The 23,403-nt window shown below is 29.3% G+C and overlaps 1 protein-coding gene across 1 annotated transcript in view; it reads left to right on the top strand.

Moving 5' to 3' along the window:
• Positions 1-12,708, top strand: part of LOC123292934 (neuroendocrine convertase 2) — a 100,703-nt gene extending 87,995 nt beyond the window's left edge. The window contains exons 2-13 of the mRNA XM_044873647.1: positions 4,609-4,713; positions 5,710-5,965; positions 7,834-7,871; positions 8,454-8,530; positions 9,807-9,895; positions 9,957-10,132; positions 10,190-10,402; positions 10,814-10,914; positions 10,989-11,222; positions 11,285-11,449; positions 12,350-12,467; positions 12,547-12,708. Coding sequence (XP_044729582.1) covers positions 4,609-4,713; positions 5,710-5,965; positions 7,834-7,871; positions 8,454-8,530; positions 9,807-9,895; positions 9,957-10,132; positions 10,190-10,402; positions 10,814-10,914; positions 10,989-11,222; positions 11,285-11,449; positions 12,350-12,467; positions 12,547-12,708 — 1,734 coding nt within the window. The remainder of the gene's footprint in view (positions 1-4,608; positions 4,714-5,709; positions 5,966-7,833; positions 7,872-8,453; positions 8,531-9,806; positions 9,896-9,956; positions 10,133-10,189; positions 10,403-10,813; positions 10,915-10,988; positions 11,223-11,284; positions 11,450-12,349; positions 12,468-12,546) is intronic.
• The last annotated feature ends 10,695 nt before the right edge of the window (positions 12,709-23,403 follow it).

The following is a 23,403-nucleotide window of genomic DNA, read 5'->3' as shown; positions in this document are numbered from 1 at the left end:
CCTACTCAAGCTCTCTGGAACTCTTGAACTCTCGAACAAAAAATAAGTTTGATTGCTTTGTATGTCTGTCTGTCTGTCTAGCGCCTAAACGAATGAACCGATTTTGATTTTTTTGTTTCGTTTGAAGGTAATTTAATGGAGAGTGTTCTTAGCTATGTTTTAAGTGCATCTTAGGGTTCCGTACTCGAAATTATTTTCCGGGAGTTTTTTAAATTTTGTAAATTTCACTCGTAAACTTTGACATGAAACATGAATACTATTTATCTTGTTACAGACATTTTCTTAGTTTTTGACATGTAAAATCGATTTTGGATGGTTTCCTCCAAAATTAAATATTACGGTTGAACCGATTTTGATAGTTTTTTGTTTCGTTTGGAAGGTAATTTAATAGAGAGTGTTCTAAGCTATTTTTCAATTGCGAGTTCTGGGTTCCGTACTCGAAAAATTTGTCAAAGGTTTTTTACATTTTGTAAATTTCATTCGTTAGAAATTTTAACATGAATACTATTTATCTTGTTACAGACATTTCTTAAGTCTTTCCAAATTGATTATTGATTCTGCGGATTAAAAAATATAGAAAATAATCTGAATCTTTTGTTGATCTTGTCATGTCCTTCCTAACGACTGAAGTAACTGCAATTAAAGTTTGCTTGGTTAGTCCATGTGCTTCGGTCTTAGGAGCGTAAGTTCCGTTGAGAATTTTTCTTTTTGAAATTGGTTAAAATAAACTGTTTAAGTACTAAAAATAAAATATCTAAACTTTTATATCTTTTTAATGGTTTTCTATACAATCATATTTATGTAAATCAATAATATCAAAACCATTATTTTGCTGCTATTGTAAAATACTTTTAAAAGTTTTATTTTATTATACTAGAAAAAGGATTTTCCTTTTATTATAATGGTTTTTTTTGTCTGTGAAGTGTGAACAGGTGCTTAAATAAATTTAGAAAAGAGTTTATATACAAGATTTTATATTGACAGAATGTGGGTTTTTCTTACGAACGAAAAAATATATATTTAATATATATTAGTTTCGACAGATATCTGTTTATTTGATCTTTAATTTGATATATCTGATTTATAAAAGCTTAAAGATGCACGTTTGTATAGGCATATAAATCATCAAAGCGAGTATATATTGTTAAAAATTCTATATCACTCGCAAAGGAAAATAGGATTTGAGCGATTAACACGATTATGGTAGCACATGCGCCAAGGCACGTTTAGTGGTTGAAATGATTTAAACCTTATTTTCAACTTTGATGTTTAATTTTGTGATAACTTCATGAATGAAGACGAAAACTTAAAATAAAATTTTTCGTTACCTGCTTTGGTTTTCGAAATGTCGAGAGCTTAAAAATTAAACAGTTTTCAATTTTCGATATTTTAAAAATTACTCCAGATATCGATAAATTTTATTCTAACTTTTCGTCTTATATTGTCAAGTTATAACAGAATTCACCATCAAAATTGAAAATATATACTTTTTTTAATTTGTCTCCCCACTACCGTACTCAAACATCTTCAATAAGTCGGGCACAATAGGTTTTTTTGTTTTTAATAATTTATTCAGGTCTAACTTTAATTTAAACAGTTTTTTTTTTTAATTTCCACCGACCAGTTTTAAGAGAAATTAATAAAAACATATCATCCATCTACCGTTTTCCCATAAGACCAATCAATGTTAAATATGCCTACTTTTGAAGTCATTTATTTATTTAAATCACTTTATATATTTATTCTCTAAATTTTGAGTTAGTCCTTTTTTTTAAGTTAAAAATAGTGATACTAGTCATCATTTTGACTGATCATCTACTGACTTCTTAATCAAATATTAATAAATTTTTATTATGCATTTTATCAAAAATAATATTGCATATAGTGTTATAATGAAGGTAATAATTTTCATTTATAGCAACGTTCGTTTGGGGAATATCTCCATATGGTGTGTGCCATGTAATTTGATTCTTTTCAATTTTCTTTCTCGTTTAGTCGACGAATCTAATTATTTTTTTATTTCAATTCACATAAATTTTTTTTTTCTGTTCTACTTTTGAAAGATACACACATATTGAATTATATCGAGTGAAACAAATTGATTATCAATTTCTTTATTTATTATTTTAGTTATATTTTCCATGAAAATCTTGACTTATGTACTGTATCGAAACTCAACGGGAAGGGATGAGAATGTGATACAAATGGTTTTCATAATGTCTTAAACATAATTTATGTGGTTTTGAGGATGTCTAATAAATACACATCCACATATATGTTTCCTGCTACTTTTGGGTATCTGGAGCAGCAATTTGGGGAGGGGGGTTGAAATTGTAAAACATTTTTCCTTTGGAAATTTTCCATAGCTTTGTACAACCCTTCAAATTAGGCTAGACGTTTTCCTTTCGAAATCTTTATAACTTTGTACAACCATTCAAATTGGGCTAGGCGGCTAATTATCAGCAGTCTTAATCATACTAATTCAAAGATATATTTTGTAAAAAATTTTTGTTACAAAAATGTACAGATAATTTTTTGTTACTGATCTATGAAGTATATAATATAAAGAAACATTAAAGTAGTCCGGCTGTCACGTGACTAGTCAACTAGGAAATTTGTATGACGTAAATGTAATAAAATGCTCTAAAATATCGTAAAAGCGTCCAATACCAAAGTTTTTTCTTTGGAAAGAGCCGCAGGGTAGAGCTTTTTTTTTTGCATAAACAAAATCTGTGATAAATTTTTTCATAATGAAAACCTTTTGTGAAGTTCAATCACCGATTAATTTTTGTACAATTTACATTATTGGGAGTCGTAACATAACAAATTCCGTCCGCGGTATGCTTAGGGTAGCGGGTTCGATTCCCGCCGTCGCAACAAAATTAATTTAATTAATAGTTGTGATGGGCTGGTGTAGTGCATGGTATATGCATGAAGGAGGTTCACTGAAATTGAGGATCTAATAAATGAAATTATCAGTGGAAAGGTGGTAAAACACATAAATGGTATCATAATGGGTTCTATAGCCTAAGTGTGTCCTTCGTTGACAGCCAATTTAAGCTAACCTAACCTACATTATTGGTAGTTTAGGTTAAAATTTTGCCCCACAAGAGGCTCCAAAACTTTGTTTATTGTGACGAAGGGACTTTGAACTCTCGCAAAAAAAATGAAGATCGTAATTGCTCAAATAGCCGAACTACTTTAAATGATTGGGGAAACATGACTTTACTGATGGTGTTCTGTAGCTCACGAGTTTTTTTTTTTGTAATACCTGCGTCACAATACTTAGAAATTATTTTTAATCAAATTATATCACAGGACATGACGTAAAATCGTTAATTGAAGGTGTACGGCTAAGTGTATGAAAAAAAAAGAAGATGTTTTTAATAATCTCCGTTAAAAAAGCATACCTTATCAATATGAAAAGTCTGTAATAATAACGTGGTAGCTGCTATTTCCATGGTGATATTCATTTAGTTTTTTTATGAACTAAAACAAACGTTTTCCTACTGTATTTTGCCTAAGCTATCTTAATAATTTATTTATCTACGCCCGTGAAAAAAGAAGTACTTTTCACATTCAGTATGCGTGGTAAATAGTTCATTACCGTCCTAGTGTGCTAATGAATTCATTCTCGCACTATGGCGTTAATTAATTTTTAAATTTTCTATTTGTCTAAATAAGCCATGGCAAATTTTAAATGGCAATTATCGTTTATTTTCACATTTTAGAGGCGTAGATAAAGTTTTGTACGATGTATGTGTGATAACGCATTAGAAACGTACTTCTGCGATTGTCCAACTCATGCATCGCACTCGTTGTGCTAATTTCGCAGGCGTACGTTAATAATGCTGTTATCCTACTTGTATTGTAAATAACTACTTTAATTTTTTCCCATACAGAGTAAAATATCCTATTGTAATAAAAATATAATTCTTTATGTTAGTTTTAATTGAGAGTAAAATAATTATAAAAGTAATACCTACTAATAAGAAATAATATAAACGAAATAATAATAAGAAATAATTTTATCACCCAATGAAACTTGTACGTTTAATATTAAACTGAATATTTAATTTTTTATTATCTCTAAACACAGACTAATATATTACGTGTACAATAGTAATGGTTTATCAATTTTACGAGAAGTTTTTAGAAGGAATATTTTATCCGCTCCACGAATTGCTCGAAATTCTTGTTGTGGGTATTGTCTGCGAGTACACTCTTCAAAGTTGTCTGATCTGCAACATCCAAACTCTAGCCATCCATGCCTATCGGGCTTAAATAGGAATTATAAAAAAAGTTTAATTGGAACTCTTGAGACTTATGTTGGAAATTTTGAAAAAAAAAATATTTTTTTAAAATATCGGAAGCAATGATAGTTACAGTTTGAAAAGTTCTATTTGATTATTTTATTCGATAACAATAAAAAGCTTCTGACCTGAAGACATTTTTGATTTTCAGAATTATTTATTTTGGATTACGAGGTACTTCGATTATCCGATGAAATTTTTATTTTTAATTAAATATTTAAAACGTTATTAAAATATCAAATATTTTGAAAGCAAAGAGATTGTCAGTATTAATATAAATTTTCTATTGTTTCAGGTATTGGGTTCAAGTACAGAATACCATTTTTTACATCCAGCATTACCAATCGTACGAACAAGGCGAAGTATTCCACATACTAGAAAATTAAAAGTGGACCCCCTTGTAAGTAGAGCAATTCTTAATAACAAAAAAACTTCTTTCATTTTAAGGTTATTCGACCGTTGGTCCGTTATAGTTCGTTATAGGCAAGTCTCTAAAAAGATTATTGCGCATTAAAATTTTTTAAGGCAACTGCACCTCAAAATTTTTTTTTGCTCCTCTTTTCAACAAATCATGCCAGAATCGTTTTGTAAATATCTTAAAAATTCATCATAAATTTATGTTTTAATGCTAGGACGCTGTGTTTTCGAGATATATACAAGAGGATCTATTTCTTTTATACTCTATATACCTGCAGATATGCACATTTTGATTGTTAATTAACTTCTCAGAGGAAGTTAATGTAATGGGGCCGATTTTGAAAATCTCCAGTTTTACATATTTCCGCGGTTTCAAGGACGCAATATCCGAAACAAATCTTTTCAATGTGATGTCTGTGTGTGTGTGTGTGTATGTTTGTGCGTATGTTTGTATGTTCGTTCGGATTCTTTCACCTCGATTATGTCGCCAACCAGTTATGAAATTAACACTTGACTGGGCTTATTCGACGAGTTATCGCGTATTTAAGAATTGAAAGAGTTTTCAGCAGAATTAGTTGAGCTGTTTTTTAATGGTAATAAAAAAACTGAATAAACAGAATCTGAAAAGTGGATAAAACACATCATTTATCTATGGAGCTAATGATCGTTCCAGCATAAGCTGAAGTACATGTTCGAAGAATAATCTATGAAGGCTAACAAGATCTTTTTTTAATGTTTTTCCCCCCTCTGGGAAGTTTGTCGGGTGGACTACCGGCGTCGCAATTACACGACTTCAGTACCACACCGACTATACACTGCCAATTTATTTTAATATCTCATTCCACAGGCAGTGAACAAATTTCCTTTTTTTTATCAAATACAGATTAATTTTATTAATCTTATATTTTAATTTTATTTAATTCCTAAGAAAAACCGTTCCATGAGTGAATTACCTTCATTATGAATTTTTTTATTTTAGGTACATACAGCAATACAACAACCAGGTTTTGTCCGTGTGAAACGTGGATACAAGCCATTTAAAGTTGAAAATTTAGTACCATTTCAACAAATACGTAATTCAATAAGTGATCCAACAGATCCTTATTTTCCATTTCAATGGTATTTAAAAAATACTGGACAAAACGGTGGAAAACCTAAATTAGACTTAAATGTTGAGGCAGCGTGGGCACAAGGTGTCACGGGAAAAAACGTGACCACAGCTATTATGGACGATGGTAAGAAACTTTTTGTTTAGGTTAAAAACAAAACAGAAACTCGTGTAGAAAAAAACAAAACTGCAACTTTCGACTAACTTTTTGAAGACTAGTAATATAATGGTCATTACCGTTTCAGTTTTGTTTTCGTTTTCGACAAAATCTCAACTGTCTCAACTGTGGAAAACCAGTATTAAGATGTTTCTTCATTTAATTGCTTCTTCTTCTGTTGTTTCGGGTTAGGTACCCTAAACTAACACTTGAAACATAGCTAAGAATACTATCAACAAAATTACTTTTCAAACAAAAAAAGCAAATTCGGTTCATCCGTTTAGTCGCGAGAATGTCATGGACAGATACACAAATACGCAGATACGTTAAACTTCTACAAAACGACAAAATCTCTATTTTTATTTGGAGGTTAACAAAAAGTATGATGTTTTATTAAAAATAAGCAGACCATATCTTCTTTTATTTAACACGTTTTTCATCGAGTCATCATAGGGTGGTAATACCCCAGCACCAGGTTGAACTGTAAAAGCGCTCTATCAAAACAATATTTGCAGCAATGAAAGAGCCAGCAAGATACAAAGTGGTTCAAATATCACTGATAATTCTTTGGCATGTGATAAATAACTTCAAAACTCATCTGCAACAATAGTCGAAGAAACAAAACACTAAAAACGGTCAGCCTAAACTCTATAGCCTATGTGTGTAACAGCCAATATAACCTAACCTAACCTATCCTAATTTTCTGCCTATGGTAGAATTGATGGGATATCTTTTAAACGCGTTTTCAAAATCGCACACTTCTCTGCCTCAACCTGTATAATAATATTAATAATCCGTTAATGTTGTATGGATATCTATCTAATAGATACATCTATCTAACACATGAAATATATTAAAATATCGGAACACGTATATCGTGAATAAATAACTGAATATCTGGATGACCGAGCTTTGCTCGGTATTCTTAAAAAGACACAAATTTTATCACTAATAGAAGACCGTTTTAAATGTCTCCACAAAATACCAATTTGAATGTCCCGGTAATGTATTTTATTTCATTAACTACGATATACACCAATAGATGTCAGGAAGAGTTATAATTTGCATTGTATTTCATTAACTACGATATACACCAATAGATGTCAGGAAGAGTTATAATTTGCATTGCCGGTTTCAGTTTTTCATGAAAAGACGGATAAAACGACGTTTTTTTAAAATGAAACCTTGTTAGATCGGCTTATCGCCCCAAAAAACCCCTACATACTCATTTTCATGAAAATCGTTGGAGCCATTTCCAAGATCGTTGATATATATATATATATATATATATATATATACAAGAATTGCTCGTTTAAATATATAAGACTAGCTGTTACCCGCCCGCTTTGCTGGGCAACATCCCCACTTGCACCCCTCCCTCCACATTTCCTTTCGTTGGATAACAGTTTTGTAATGTACACGTCATGCTCTTTTATTTGATACCCCACTTAGGTATATTTGTAAATATTCGATATTTCCTTCCCACTTTCTCGCTACACCTTTCTACCCTCCGAAGGTTAAAAAAATTTCTAAATGTAATTTAAAACATTCTGACCAAGTTTTGAACTATTAAAAGCCATAATTGAAAAATATGAATTTTTTATTCATGAACACCCCCGCAACCCCCCTTGTGGGTGGAATTTCGTAAAATCCGTTCTTAGCTGACCTCTACTTGGCAAAAGGAATATTCCTGCCAAATTTCAAGTCTCTAGGTCTTATAGTTCCAGAGATATCGTGATGAGTGACTATCTATCTATATAGATCTATAGAAAGTCTCCTATATATTTATAGAAGATTTATTGTTGGTAGTAAAATGAGTTGTATTATTTTGTTTTTAGGTGTTGATTACATGCATCCAGATTTAAAGTATAATTACGTAAGTTTTACTATTTTATTTATTGTAAAATAATGATTAATAAACACTATATATATTTGTTTATTTTAGTTAATTAAAAGTAAACATCAATAAAGTCATATATGTTTTACCCATTTATTGACTGTTTTTGTATACCTATTTGTGTTTGAAAACGCGTGTCTAATAGTTGAAAAATTATGTCTTTGTTGAGCGTATTGAAACTTAGAACATTGCTATAGCTCTCATTGCTACTAATTATCCTCGTTATGCAAATCTTAATTATTCCTCGTTATGCAAATGACGACCCTTTTATTTTTAGCTCCCAATCGTTGATACTTAGAAAACCAGTACCATCTAGTTTATAAAACAAGTTTAAGTGACGTCATTCATCATTATATTATGACCAATGATGAAAATCCTTTAGTTTTAACAAAATATTTAGTAGCAAAAGTACTTGGATTTGAACTCTAATCTTACAAACAGACGTTTCAATTTGTTACAGTTCTTGTTTCATTCTATAACACTCTTGGGGGGTTAGAAATGTTTGTTTTCTAAATAAATTGGAAGCAATTATTCGATTAAGCGGCTGTTTTTTTGTTACAGAATGCCCAAGCAAGTTACGATTTCAGCAGTAATGATCCTTTTCCATATCCAAGATATACGGATGATTGGTTTAATAGGTAAATTAAATTTTTATATTTCGACAACATAATCACCTTTTATTGTTTTATCTTTGCTAAAGAAGCGACAGATATATTATCTTCTAAATTTTCTGCTCCTTCGCCTGATTTACAATTTGGTCTAGACCTGATTAATCATGAGATAATCGATAGAGTAATAGGAATTATTTACGTCAAACTAAAAGAGTGATTGCAAAAGTGCGAAGCTTATTTGATTGACGTCCTCTTCAAAAATGTAACAAAATTTTGAATTAAGGTAGTACGAGCGCCAAGGTAAGTTTTATCTTGTGGTTGAAATTATTTGTACCTTATTTTCAACTTTGATGATGAATTTTGTCATAAATTCATGACTGTAGACGAAAAATGAGAATAACATTTTTCGATATCTGTCTTAGTTTTCGAAATATTGAAAGCTAAATAATTAAACAAAATTAGCAATTTTTGATATTTTGAAAATTACTCCAGATATCAAAAAATTTTATTCCTACTTTTCGTTTTATATTGGCAAGTTATAACATAATTCACCATCAAAATTGAGAAAATATATTTTTTTAAATTTGTGTCCCCACGACCGTGCTCATACATGCATAATTAGTCGAACGCAGTGGGTCCTTTTTTGTTTCCAATAATTTATTAAGGTGTTAACTTTCATTTAAATAGTTGTTATTTTTTTTTTTAATTTCCACCGAATAGTTTTTGGAGAAACCTATGAAAACATACCATCCATACACCGTTTAGACCGTTAGACCAATGTTAAATATGCGTATTTTTGAAGTCATTTATTTATTTAAATAATCGGGCAATCCCCCTTAAAAATTTCAGAATTAATTTAGAATTATTCCAACTTAATATCGCCCGCCGTATAGCCCAGACATTGCCCCTTCTGACTACCATTTGTTTAGATCGATTCAGAACGCCCTCTTCGGAATTCGCTCGATTTATTCTTGGCCGCCAAGCTGGCGCGGTTCTTTTGGGACGGAATTCATATTCATATTCATAAATTGCCAGAAAGATGGGAAAAAGTAGTGGCTTCAGATGGACAATACTTTGAATAAAATATATTGTAACAATTTTTCATAATACCTAAACACTAAAAATTTGATAAAAATCCCGCATTATTAAGTTGTACCCATCTGTATAAAAAAAAATCAAGCCTTTTATCCATAGTTGCCCCGGCGCTCGTACATCCTTAATTTAGTACAATATTTACTTATTATTTTACTCTTCTTATACTTACATTTTTACTCTTATTATGCTCACTTTTATTACTTTTCAGTCATGGAACTCGATGCGCTGGAGAAGTCTCTGCTGCAAGAGATAATGGTGTTTGTGGTGTTGGTGTTGCCTATGATTCGAAAATCGCCGGTACATTATTCGTATTTACTTAACAAGAAAATCAATTTTTATCATTTTCATAACATTCCAGGTATCCGAATGTTAGATCAACCTTATATGACAGATTTAATAGAAGCAAACTCTATGGGTCATGAACCAAATTTAATAGATATTTATAGTGCCTCTTGGGGTCCTACTGATGATGGTAAAACTGTGGACGGGCCTAGAAATGCAACAATGCGTGCAATTGTCAGAGGTGTCAATGAGGTACGCATTTCATTAATAGTTTTGGAATATAGATTAATGACGGAAATATTTTTTTAGGGACGAAATGGTCTTGGGAATATTTATGTTTGGGCAAGTGGAGATGGAGGTGAAGATGATGATTGTAATTGTGATGGATATGCTGCAAGCATGTGGACGATTTCAATAAATAGTGCGATAAATGATGGTCAAAATGCTCATTACGATGAAAGTTGTTCATCAACATTAGCTTCCACTTTTAGTAACGGTGCCAAAGATCCAAATACGGGTGTGGTAAGTCGTTTTTTTTTTATTTACACTGAAAAAAAGTTAAAATCATGACAACCTCATCCCGAAGTTGGCCGTTTTATATTGAAATAATGTAAAAATACTTCCAAACAATTTCCTAATGATTTAAACAAGTACAGCTAAATATTTGTATTTACAATAGAATGGGATTGATTTTAAAATATGGATTCATTGATACAAAGTCACTGAAGTTATATAAACAAAATCATTACTATGAAAGAGACCGATTTTAGTTTAAAGTCATGCATTTTATAGTGAAAAATAAAATTGGACTTGTTGGAATATATAATCGTGTAAATAAAGCCAATCGATGAATTAAAAGAAAATTTCTTTGCGTTTGTTTTGAAATCTATTTTTTTTGAAATTAACATGAACTTGCTCATGTTTTTTCCTTAGGCTACAACTGATTTATATGGCAAATGCACCACCACGCATTCTGGAACATCGGCAGCTGCACCAGAAGCCGCTGGTGTTTTTGCTTTAGCTTTAGAAGCCAAGTGAGTTAATATCTTCTTTTTTTTTAAATATGTCTTTTGGACCAAATATCTAATGTTTTACTTTTGTTTTGCAGTCCACAATTGACTTGGCGAGATATCCAGCACTTAACCGTGCTCACATCAAAACGTAATTCATTATTCGATGCCAAAGGACGTTTTCATTGGACAATGAATGGAGTCGGCTTAGAGTTTAATCATCTTTTTGGATTTGGTGTTTTAGATGCTGGTGCAATGGTAGCACTTGCCAAACAGTGGAAAACAGTACCTCCAAGATTTCATTGTGAAGCAGGTTCCGTTTTAGAGACAAAGTAAAATTTTGATTTTTTCTTTGGAAATACGAAAAGATAGTAATGTATATTTTCTATTCTAGGCCAATCGTGTCAGGTCGTTCTGTATTATTGCAAATCAGAACAGATGCTTGCCAAGGCCAAGATACAGAAATTAATTATTTGGAACATGTACAAGCAGTTATTACAGTGAATTCAACCCGCCGAGGAGATTTGGAACTATTTTTGACCTCTCCTATGGGTACGAGGTATGTAATTAACATGATATTTTAATATCTTCTTTTGCACTGATTAAAACAACGATAGGTAATCGTTTCTAATTTGTATCACTTAAAGCATATCGCAAAAATCTTATTCAATTACTTACAGTTGAATTGTTTAATTTTAATGTTTGTCTTGCCTTACCCATGGCGTATGTTATTTGAAATTTCAATTTTAGTGGAATAGTCTCAAGTGACAATATACTCTACAAAAGCAGACTAGACTCTTTATGGAAACATAGAAGGATCATCGGATTCTAAAAACAGTAGTACCTAGTTACATCTTCGTCGAAGGAAATAAAGGAAAAAGTGATTTTCCTGAACTGAACTGTGTGATTATAGTTTACATTTTTTCCAAATTTTCAACTCAATTCCTTCATTTTTCGAAAATTTATCATAGAAGTTGAAAATATGAGCTAAATGCGATTTTGATGTTATTTTTCTTTGTTCCGGATTCGATAGTAGACAAGGTCAATGCGAAAATTCATAACAAAATAATCGGATTTTAGTCGTTTCAATCCGAATAGATGAAGCAGAGATATTAAAGAAAACGTCACAAAAGATAACAATGCAGAGAAAAATTTTCCTAAATTCCTGGACAGAAGAATGTGCGGATCTTTTCGAAACCGGAAAACTCCTTTTCTGAATTTTTCACAACAAAAAAAACCTATTTAAAAAATAAGCCTTTTTCAAAAATTTTCCGAATTGATAATCAAAATCCGGTAGATCCGGGGAGATTCTTTTAATTGATGTGATTGACATCCAAATCGGAGAGTTCAGTCTAGACCCATTTTTCGTACTAATTAATAATCGACTATTTAAAAGGACTTGGAACAGCAAGAATAATTTAGTTACTAACTCTTCAATTAATGTAAATTATTGTTTTAGATCAATGATATTAAGTAAGCGAAAAAATGATGATGACCAAAGAGACGGTTTTACAAAATGGCCTTTTATGACAACGCATACATGGGGTGAATATCCTCAGGGAGTTTGGAAGTTGGAGGTAATAAATTGCAAATATCAAGATCGGCTGTAAAAGTAACGAAATCAAAATGTTAACAAAAATTTTGATTTAATTTTAGGTCAGTTTTAATTCACAAATGCCGCAATCTGGTTTTATTAGTGAATGGACACTAATGTTACATGGTACAAAAAATCCACCATATGTTGATTTAGCTGCATCAGATCCACATTCAAAATTGGCAATTGTAAAAAAAGCTCATGAAGAAAGAAATAAAATGTAGAAAAGTTTTGAAAAACATATTTTTTTAATTTTCTCTCTGTATCAAATGATTTATTAATTTTTATAATGTAGACTATATTAGTACCAACCACAAAATAATTATAGCTGTCATTTATTTTCCAAAATTTAGGATTTGAAATCATCTTATACTTTATTTTCAACATTCATTATTAATTTTAAATTTCGTTATTTCCATCTGCGTTCATACTTGATCTCTTCAATGTCAGGTTTCCTTTCAACGTTTTACTAATTCAAAACCTACCTATATACACCTACATTATTTAGCTAATAGCTTACAATTTAACCCCTACAAATCCTTTATTCTTATTTTTGGATACAAAGTTTGAGCATTCTAGAAGTGTTTTCGCTTATGCATAAAGAACATTAAATTCGCATTTTGATTATGGATAAAGATCCCATGCTTGATTTTCCCAAGGGCGGGTCCCACGAGCATTAGCTCAAACTATTTCATCCTATATCATGCTATAATTTTTCCTCAGTAGGGCAGGTCCCAGGGAATTTAATTAGTACATGTATAAAATAGATTAGGATGGATATTCTAGATTATTTTATCAATCAAATAAAATTAAGGTAGCTTTTAGAGGGAAAATTTCGCACACTTTCATTAAAACTAGTTAGAAGAGTTTTAAAAATCTAGTACCGTAAATAAATAACCCGAAAATGAATCCCGATTATTGATCCCTTTATTAAAGATAAATGGTTGCGGAAAAAATTAAATTGCAGTCTTCTTGCATTGGCGTTGTACCAAGTCTTTGAAATATGAAACGACTACTAAAAGTTTTTATCTATAATCAAAAAGTAAACTAGAATTGTTTAAACGCAGAAGAATGCTCAGTAATTGTGGAAATCCTCAAAATTATTTCTCAATGGAGACATGTGCAAGAGAATGTGTTCACTTAAATCGTTCCGAGCTTTTATCGGTTGGAATAAAAACCAACAACTAAAGGAGGGCAAGCAACTCTATTCTGACATTTATGCATTCATTGAATAAAGTATCATTTTATTCCTTTAAGATTACACTCTAAATTTTCGGCATGGTAAATCCACCGGCAACATTCGAAAATTAAGATAGTGCGTTACGAAGTCCAGCCAGTAGTCCTTGAAGACTAACTTCAACGTTCTAGACTTAATGAGTCTAACATCTACACAAGTGACTGTAGTTTTTCACCTCAAAATCGAAAACTTAAATTGATAACTATTTTGACAATACCTAATATTCAAAAAAAACTAATTTGATTTTCATGCTGCTTGCGAATAAAGAATCCTTATCATAAATATTTCTGTTTACTAAAAACTGTTAAAACTTTCGTAACGTTTTATAGGAACCATTTCCTTTAACTGTTTCGATTTAAAATAGTAAAATTAAATTTGAATGAATTTACTTAATTTACTTAAAAATGAAACTATGCTCTTACTCTCTTGAGCTTATTTTTAGAGAACAAAATATTATGATAAAATAAAAAAATATATTTCTACAATTTTCATAGAATGTCAAAATTGTTTTTTATTTTTTTATATAATCGCTATCATATTGAAATATTTATAATAATTAAGCTCTACTATTTATTTTTATCAATTACAAATAAATAAATTTTGGTGCAGTACCATTTCAGTTTGAATTGTCGATAATTCGCTCTCTATTTACCGGAAACCAGGTGAAAATAGAAAATGAATAACAAATATGTGTTGTTGTGACAGAGGATTCTATGGAGTCTAAATCTAAGATTAAAATTTCGGGAGATACAAGTCAGAAAAAGCTTCAAGAAGTTTTGATTTTCTATATTTTAAAATATTTTATTGCCTGTAATACATGATTACTACATACAAGTTTTCATTTCCATACTGGAAAATTAAAATTTGGATTTACCCCATAATTACAAAAAACAACACAATATATTTTATGTATATTCACTTTCTATTTGAAATCTACGTAGACCTTGGATTAAAATTGCCATTCCAAAAGTTGTGCACTAATTAGCTAAAATATACCAGTCTTATTGAAGCTTCAATCAGTGTGGAAGACAATTTTTTGAATGGTATATAATATAGAATTAATACCTTTCTTAAATCCAAAAATAATTCTTCTTTCGAAGACTTTTGTTTTTCCTTACATATTTATTTTCAAATCTTTACTAATTAAAATTTAATGAAAAGTTGTTATATTTTCTAGTATTCTTTTAAACGTTTGTAAACGTTTGAGACAATTTAATTGGCGAGATACCGACTTCTTCTTTTAAAGTATTTGTATAAAACGAAAGATGTCAAGATTGCTTACAAAATACATACAGAGTGTCTACTTAAAGCTACAAATGGAAAACTTTTTTATTATAATAGTTAATCTTTATAAAAAAACTATGCTTTCGAAAATATTATTATACAGTATTCCTTTTTGACTTCGAATGTACAGAATGTTTATAAATTTAGAAAAATTCGTAGGAATGTTAAGGGTTGTTTAGAAATGTAGATAATTTTGAACAGATAATAAGGAAAGCGGTTCAAGAAATGATTCCCGAGATATGTACAGAACATTTATTTTTCATACGTTACAGGTATTATTGTTGACATAAGTAAAAACAGTTATCTTCATTTCGTTTTTATCTCAACGTATCCACCTTCGCTTTCCATATAAGTAATTTTTCTTTTATGAAATTGTTCAAATACACCCTACATATCTCCAGCGTCATTTCTTGAATTGTTTGCCTTATTATCTGTTCAAAATGGTCCGCATTTCTAAAAAACCATTAACAGTTTTATTGAACTTTCTCAATTTGTGAACACCCAGTACATTCGATATGAACAGCGAATAGCTGAATATTAACATTTTCGAAAGCAGAGATTTTAATAAAGAATAACTTTTTTTCGCAAATAAAAAAAGTTTTCCATGTATAGCCAACTTAAGTACCCACTCTATATATCAATTAATTAAATTTTTTTCATAAACGTAAATATTATTAAACTTGAAGGAACATTTTCAACCAACGCGTTTGAAAAACGCGTTTCTCAAAACGTTGGATAGTGAACATTCAAAATTTATAATGGAATGTGCATTGATTAAAATTATTAAAACCTACGAGCTAAAATAATGGAAAAACTGTTTTAATGAAAAATTGCTCGAACAAAAAAATTAAGATCATGCAAACATCTACAATTTAATTAAAATTTCATGTTTATAAAAATTATTATTACTTATGTAAATTTATACAAATTTATAATGATTTAAATTTATATTTTATTAAGTGAAGAAAAACTGGGTTTCATATAGCACGCATAAATGAAATTAAAAAAATAATTTCTTATCAAAACTTGTAATCGTGAATAATGAAAAAAAATTATATTTTTCAATGACTTTATGTTTTAATTACGACTAAAAATGATTATTAAATCATGTTTAAAAATAAAATTAATGAAGGTTTGTTTAGAATGAAATCTCAGGCACTTGCATGACACAGTTTTCAGAGCATTTTATTTAATTTAAAATAGAAAAATTTTATTTAATTAATAAATAAAATAGACCACAAACTAAGTGAAAAAGAATACTAGAAATTTTTAATAATAATAATTTTTGAGTTTGAATATATTGTTTATTTTTATTTTTCTTCTGGTAAGAGAGCTGGCAACGTTTTCGAGAGTTTATTTAAAGACGCCTGAATTTATATTTTTGTCGTTATTGAATGTATTTGGATATGAAGTACGTTTCGCACACTAAAATCATGAGATAACTTTATTTTAATTATTAGAATAATATCTATCGCAGTTTTAGATACACCGGAAATGCCAGGCCGTTATAATTTATATTGCTAAAAGGCAATTAAAAATTTAAAAAAAAGTGTCTATAAATGTATGTTTAAATCAAAATTTTTACATTAAGTCGCGGAAACAAAACACTAAAACCAATCAAAGTTCGAAAAATTTGATCATTCAGGCGGATTTGTATGCGGTTTTCTGCATTCGATTCGTTCTACTAGCATTTTAAATTAACCGTAAATATACAAAATACACAATTCAATTATTTGTTATAAAAATAATTCCAAACTTGCTACACGAGGGCTTTTGAGCTCTCTGAAAACGAATTTCTTGTCAACATTGGTCTCGGGGGTACTTGGTGCCCAGGATGAACGATATCTCCATCGGCTATTGGAGTTTTCGAGAAATTAGTTATATTAACAGCTCAAACTCGTTACTTGGAGGTTTATGGGGTTGCTGAACACGAATATTGCACAGAATTTGCCTCCGAGGTATCTAGGGCCAAGGATATCCCTGGAAATCTTGGTACTTCATTTTGTCCCGATATTCGTGTTCAGCGACCCCAAAAAATCAACGAGTAACGAGTTTGGACCGATTATGTAATGAATTTCTCGAAAGCTCCAGGAGACGACGGGGATACCGTTTACCCTGAACAACAGTTACTTCGGAGACCAATTTTGACGCAAAATTCGTGATCAGCGACGTCAAAAACTCCAGTGTAACATGTTTGGAATTATTTTCATCACTATTAACCAAATTGTGAATTAAGTATATTTAATTTAGAATGCAATTATAAAATGCCTATTATTTATGCAAAATTCATTTTTGTTTAATAAATCAATTTAAGTCATAAAATTTCGTTCTAACGAATCCAATGAAGAAAACCGTTTTCCAATCCGCCCTACTGTTCAAATTTTCGAACTTCAGTGCTTCGTTTCGGTTACTAATTTTTTTTAAGATAGTGCACTAGCAAACGTAGTTGGTAAACCCAGCCGCTCTCCGCTGCCAAACGTACTTCAAAACTTCCTGATTTCAAGAAGATGGTAAATATCCGAGGTCCATCCATATTGAAATTTTTTCGTAACGTTGTTCAAACTCTTAAACCATTCTCAATAATGTAAATATTAATAGTAGAAAATATTTATTTATTGTTAAATTTTTAAAATATTATTTATTATGTTGATTAATTTTGTAAAATAAAATATAATTAAATATATATAAATATTTACAACAAAAAATTATCAAAATTATACTTAAAAATGTCACAGTAAAAAATTTACTGAAAAATTAACAGACGTACATCTTCCCAAACGGTTATCAGAATTAAAAAAATAAATAAATTCAATGCTATATAAAGTTACCAGCCGACTAATTAGCATTAAATAATTTATTTATTTTTGAAAAAAAATTCATCAAGTTTACCATATTTTCAATATAATATTAACATATGTTTATGTCACTAATATAGTCTTAAAACAATCACTCAAATTTAATTATCATGGAAAAATTTTATTTTTAATTGGAGGTTGATCATTTTAAATTATGTCCAGCCATTTTTTTTTATGTTAAAGATAATTAATTTTGAGTGAATTAATCTAAATGTCTAGTTTTCTCACGTTAGAAATTCTATAACAGTTCTCTATTACATTCACTAAATTTTTTAGAAACTCATTGATTATTTTTACTAGGCATTTAGAAATTTCATGGCCTAAGAACTAGTGGCTGGTAGATTTATGATATATTTTACCAAACATCAAATTTTTGACATTTAATTTCTTATAGGCAGTATAGAGGAAGTATTTTCTTTGCGACTTGGGATTTTGAACGAAATTTTTTTTACAAAAATGGAAAGATCATATACAAGTTTTACAACAAAACTGTTTTTAATTTTATTTCTTTATGATAATTTTAAAGTGACAGGCAGCTTTAATATATAAGAGCTTTTCAAAAAAGAAATGAAAGAGCCCGATAAAAAAATGTTCGTTGAACATCGTTGTGACGTAATAACGTTAATTGAATAGTATACACTGTATACAATTATTAATTAACATTATGACGTTACACGATCTTTTACGAACTTTTTTTTGCCGGGCGTATTTGTTTCTTTTAAAAAGTTCTTTTAAAACTGCTTGTAATATTAAAATTATCATGAAAAAATAAAAATCCCAATTAAAATTAATACCTATACCAGGCCCTAGGGAGTAAAATCATTTGTCATCCCACAAAAATGTACGTGGAACCGAACTAAACTCGTATCTATAACACACTCGTGTCTGTCAACATGATAGCTCAAAAACGAAAAAAGATATCAAACTGAAAATTTTATAGCGTGGACACAAAAGTGAGGTCGAGTTCGTAAATGAGCAATATAGGTCAATTAAAAAAGTTAAAACAATCAGTAAAACACAGTAAAAATTATTAAAAAATAAACAAATTTTGTCTCAAAAATTTTTTTGTAACCATCGCTGTTTACCCACGAGGACGCAAATTAGATGCAAATTTAATAGTATGTATTATATGGGAAAATCCGTTTTGAATGTGTGGTTATCTAAGAGTGACTATCGTTCTTTACTTACGTGACGTAAGTAAAACGATTAAAACGAATAAAAAACAAACGATTACGTCCTCAACACTGTCTATACATGGTATTTTAACAATTAACTAAGTCAATTGTTTGTTTTCGCTTTTTTTTAAATATATTAAGACTACCGGTAACTGTCTCTTAGGCTTCAATTGATTTAGTAACTCCCATATCAGTATTACTTAAAACAATTTTTTATATTTTTTGTTCCCATAATACAAAAATAAGTATATTTTTGCATTATAAAATATTGTTAAGTAAATTTCAAAATTATTATAGCCATTACGGGATAGAAGATATTTATCTTGAAATTCAAATAAACAACAGATCTTACAGATAATAGATTCCATTATGTTATAAACTGTAGGGAACCTTTAGATTTGATATTCCTTCATGGGGCTATTAATAAATGGGGCTATAAAGAAAGAGCGAACGGTGTGGTATTTTTAATTAAAATCTGGTGTGGATGGATTTCATCTTTCAGATCCTCCAATGGAGAAAAGGTACCGTAACCACAAAACCACGACCTCATTCAGATGCTATTAACATTTCAAGATAATAAACTAAAAAAAAAAATTTTCAATCGATGCCAGACACATTTTTTTAATCTGGCCCCTATCCGCGAAAAAAGGAACGTATTTGAATAATACAAATTGTAATTAAAAACAGATATTTTAAACTAGACTTTAAAAGTTTGTAAAAATTTTGTAGGACATTCTGCTTCGAAATCAATGTTCTCTATTTAGAAAACAGATTGAGAAACAGGCTTTAATAGCTTCAAAATACAATGGAAAAAAATCGAGCATCGATTTGAATTTCAAGATTGATTTTTATTTTCACCTTCCCGTACTGGACTATTAAGTTAATTAAAAAGATGATAAGATTTGATAACAAATTTTCCAAAATTAGATACATATCGAAAATTTATATTTTTATACATTCCTCCAAAATTTTTTAAAAACTAAATACTTTTAGGGAGACCTAATATTTTGTAGCTTTGTCACGAAATTAAATTTCAAATTTACCAAAATATGTGCACAAATTTAAATTTTTTAAATATCTAATAATACCTTCACTGAATTAAAAGTAAATTGGTGATATCTTCTTGAATTAACCCCTGAAATAAAGATATACATAGTTGTACAAAATAAAAATAGCAATATTTTATGATATAAAAATAATGAAATAATTAATAATATATATGAAAAAAAAAAGAATTTATTTGTAAAGATAAGAATTAAGTTTTAATCTTAAAAATTTTAATGTATACATTCGAATTTATCAAGCCTAAACATCTTCGTATGGGTTACGAAAGGCAAACCTTTTCTGACAACATCTTATCTTATTCTTTTCTTTTTTTGTAGTTTTAAATCGTCTTAACATCCTGAGCGAAGTGCTTTTACATTTTTATTTTTATTTACACCAAAGTTGCATTAAAAGCTTACTTTTATTTTGTTTAATTTAAGTATTTATTGTTTAATGAAAGTATTCTGAAAGCTTTTTCTAAATTTTTAAAAATTAAATCGCTGAGACAATAAATTCGTCATCATTTTCAGCTTTCTTCTTTACATAGTTTGGTTATTACTTCATTGAATGGGAGGCAACATTCAAACATTTAATACACTTTCCATTAAGGTAGTTCAATCGTTACAGTCAAGTCAGTCAATACGATATTTTTGAAAAAAATGGTAAGAACCTTTTTCGAGATATATAGAAAAGTATCTATTTTTTTATACTCGGCATACCACCAGAATGTTAATTAACCACATTTTGATTGTAAATATCTCATTCCACAAACGGTGACAAAATTTCAATATTATGGAATTTGTTAGAAAAGTCATTTCACGAGCAAACAACCTTCATTTGAAATTGAATGAAATTTTACTATAAAAACAATAAATCTTTTAAATTTTCGAAAAAATTTCATAAAGTGCTTCTTGAAAGTACTTTGCACTTGGTACAGAACTTAAAATTAATGAGAGAACCACTACCTGGATGACAAATCGCTTTGAAAATATTTGTAGCTATGCCTCAATTTGTTCAATCTATTTAATTCTTAAGATATCAGCCAGCCATGATAAATTATCAAATTGAAGTATTGCTTATAGGTATACATTTTTACACTTTATTAACTGACTTGTTTGCCTAGATAAGTGTAAAAAGTTCTTTCATCATAATGCATAGATATTGAAAATGACGTACTATAAATTTAGTATTTAAAGCCCATTTCGAGGAAATTTACCCATCTATGTTCTTCTTTAAATATCTACTATAATGGATGCTTGAATACCTTGAGTGTTTAAAAAAAAGTACAAATTTTATTACAAAATTTAAAAATTATGCAATAAAATTGATTTGAAAATCAATTATTGATTAAAACTTAGTTCTAATTGACAAAATAAAAAAAAATGAAAATAATATTGATTAAGTTTAAATTTATAATTTAAGACCAATGCATAATATTGTGATTTAAAAAAAATATATTCTATATTAAAAATTTATAAACAATTGTTCACGGAGAGAAATATTCATTTAATGTCCATGTATAAAAAAAAAGTTTTTTATTTTTCATTTATTTTCATTTATATTTTCAATTTCCTAATTCATTCAATCCATTTTTTTTGGTTATTTTTTTAGTTTTTTTTTTCTTTGATTATAATTTTCTTTATTACCAATCTCAAAACTATAGTACCTACCTAAGATAACTAATAATAGGTAAGTGGATTTATTAAAATTTAAAAAAATATAAAAAATTTTTAACAAAAAAAAAAAACCAACTTAAAAAAAAAATCAATTCAAAAACAAATTAATATGCACTAAAAAGTAAAAAAAAACGAAAATATAATGTAGTTAAAATTATTGTCGGAGTCGGTGTCAGCCAAGGAAACAATTGCAACAGAACAGTTTGCTACATTAACTTGGCTAACACCCACTCCAAAAATTACAATAATTATTGTAGCTACATTAAAGTTTCGTTATTTTTTGCTTTTTAGTGCATATTAATTTTTTTTGAAATTGATTTTTTTTTTGAAGTCGGTTTTTTTTTTGTTAAAAGTTTTTTTATTTTATGATTTTTAGTGAATCTGAAGTACACTAACTAATTTGTCACTAAAAAAAGAATCGTCGAAATCGGTTGGCGTGATACTGAGTTATTTGTCCATTTGTCCACATACTTAATTCAAATTTAAGATTTATATGGTTTTCACATAGATACTATTGTCAGAACTGGACCAAATTGAAATGGGACCACGTGGGAAGCACTAACTTTCAAGTAGATAAAGAATCATCAAAATCGATTCACACGGTCAAAAGTTCTGAGGTAACAAACATTAAAAAATAAATAAATACAGTAGAATTGAGAACCTCTTTCTTTTTTGTTTGAAGTCGGTTAAAAATTTGAAAAAGGAGGAATGTGTCGTAAATTGATCTACGAATGGCTACATGCCATAAAACAAGTTCATTAAAGGTTGTCTTAAAACTATTTAATATGAACACAACCTGTACATCTGATCAACGGATTTTCGTTACAATTTCTGTGAAAAATCAAGCTGTGTAAAATAAGTGAAAATTATTTAGAAATATTTTTTAGAAAAGCCGTTATTTTTTCCAATGTCATATTAATGCATATTAATTCTACTTTACCCAATGATTTGAACTCTCAATATAAGTATCCAAATGACTAATTTTATAAAAAAATTCAACAAATTTTAAACACAATTCCTTCGTAGATTTTCCGTATTTCTATAATTACTTTTACGATTCCCAATATTAAAAATGATCGTCGCCATGTATATTGATTACTAGATGACCCAGTGAACTTCGTTTCACCTACAATTTATTAAATTTTAACTATTGTTCAGCGATTATTAATCTGCAGTTCCAGTTCATTAATAGCTTTACTTTGCTTAGCCCACCCATTAAGTTCTTTAAACCCACCCGCAGGCCTACCCCCTGCTTAGACTACACGCTAAACAAATTTTACTACTATCTGTTTACTCTTGGACCGGTTTTCGGTCTTCGACAGTGAAGTTCGCTGCGCTCGCATATAGCTCTAATAAATTCCTATTAACAATACGTAAATGATAATACATAATACCTCAATACTATTCAAAAATTGATTTGGAGTTAAGATAAAATGTTGTTTTGTTAATTTGACTGTCAAGTTAGCAAAACATCACTTTTCTCCGTTATATAAGAGCGGAAATTTTTTGTTTCCTCGGTTAATTGGCGGTTAAATAACGGCTAATTATGGTCCTATTAAAAATTGATTTGGAGTTTAGGTAAAATGTTGTTTTGCTTAGTATGCATTATGTAAATGCGTTTCCACCATTTCGTCTTAAATTTTCTAAT

Source organism: Chrysoperla carnea, chromosome 2, assembly GCF_905475395.1.
Source record: "Chrysoperla carnea chromosome 2, inChrCarn1.1, whole genome shotgun sequence".
NCBI classification, from domain to species: Eukaryota; Metazoa; Arthropoda; class Insecta; order Neuroptera; family Chrysopidae; genus Chrysoperla; species Chrysoperla carnea.
The sequence above is the reverse complement of the archived record's forward strand: the minus strand, read 5'-3'. Positions and strand labels throughout refer to the sequence as shown.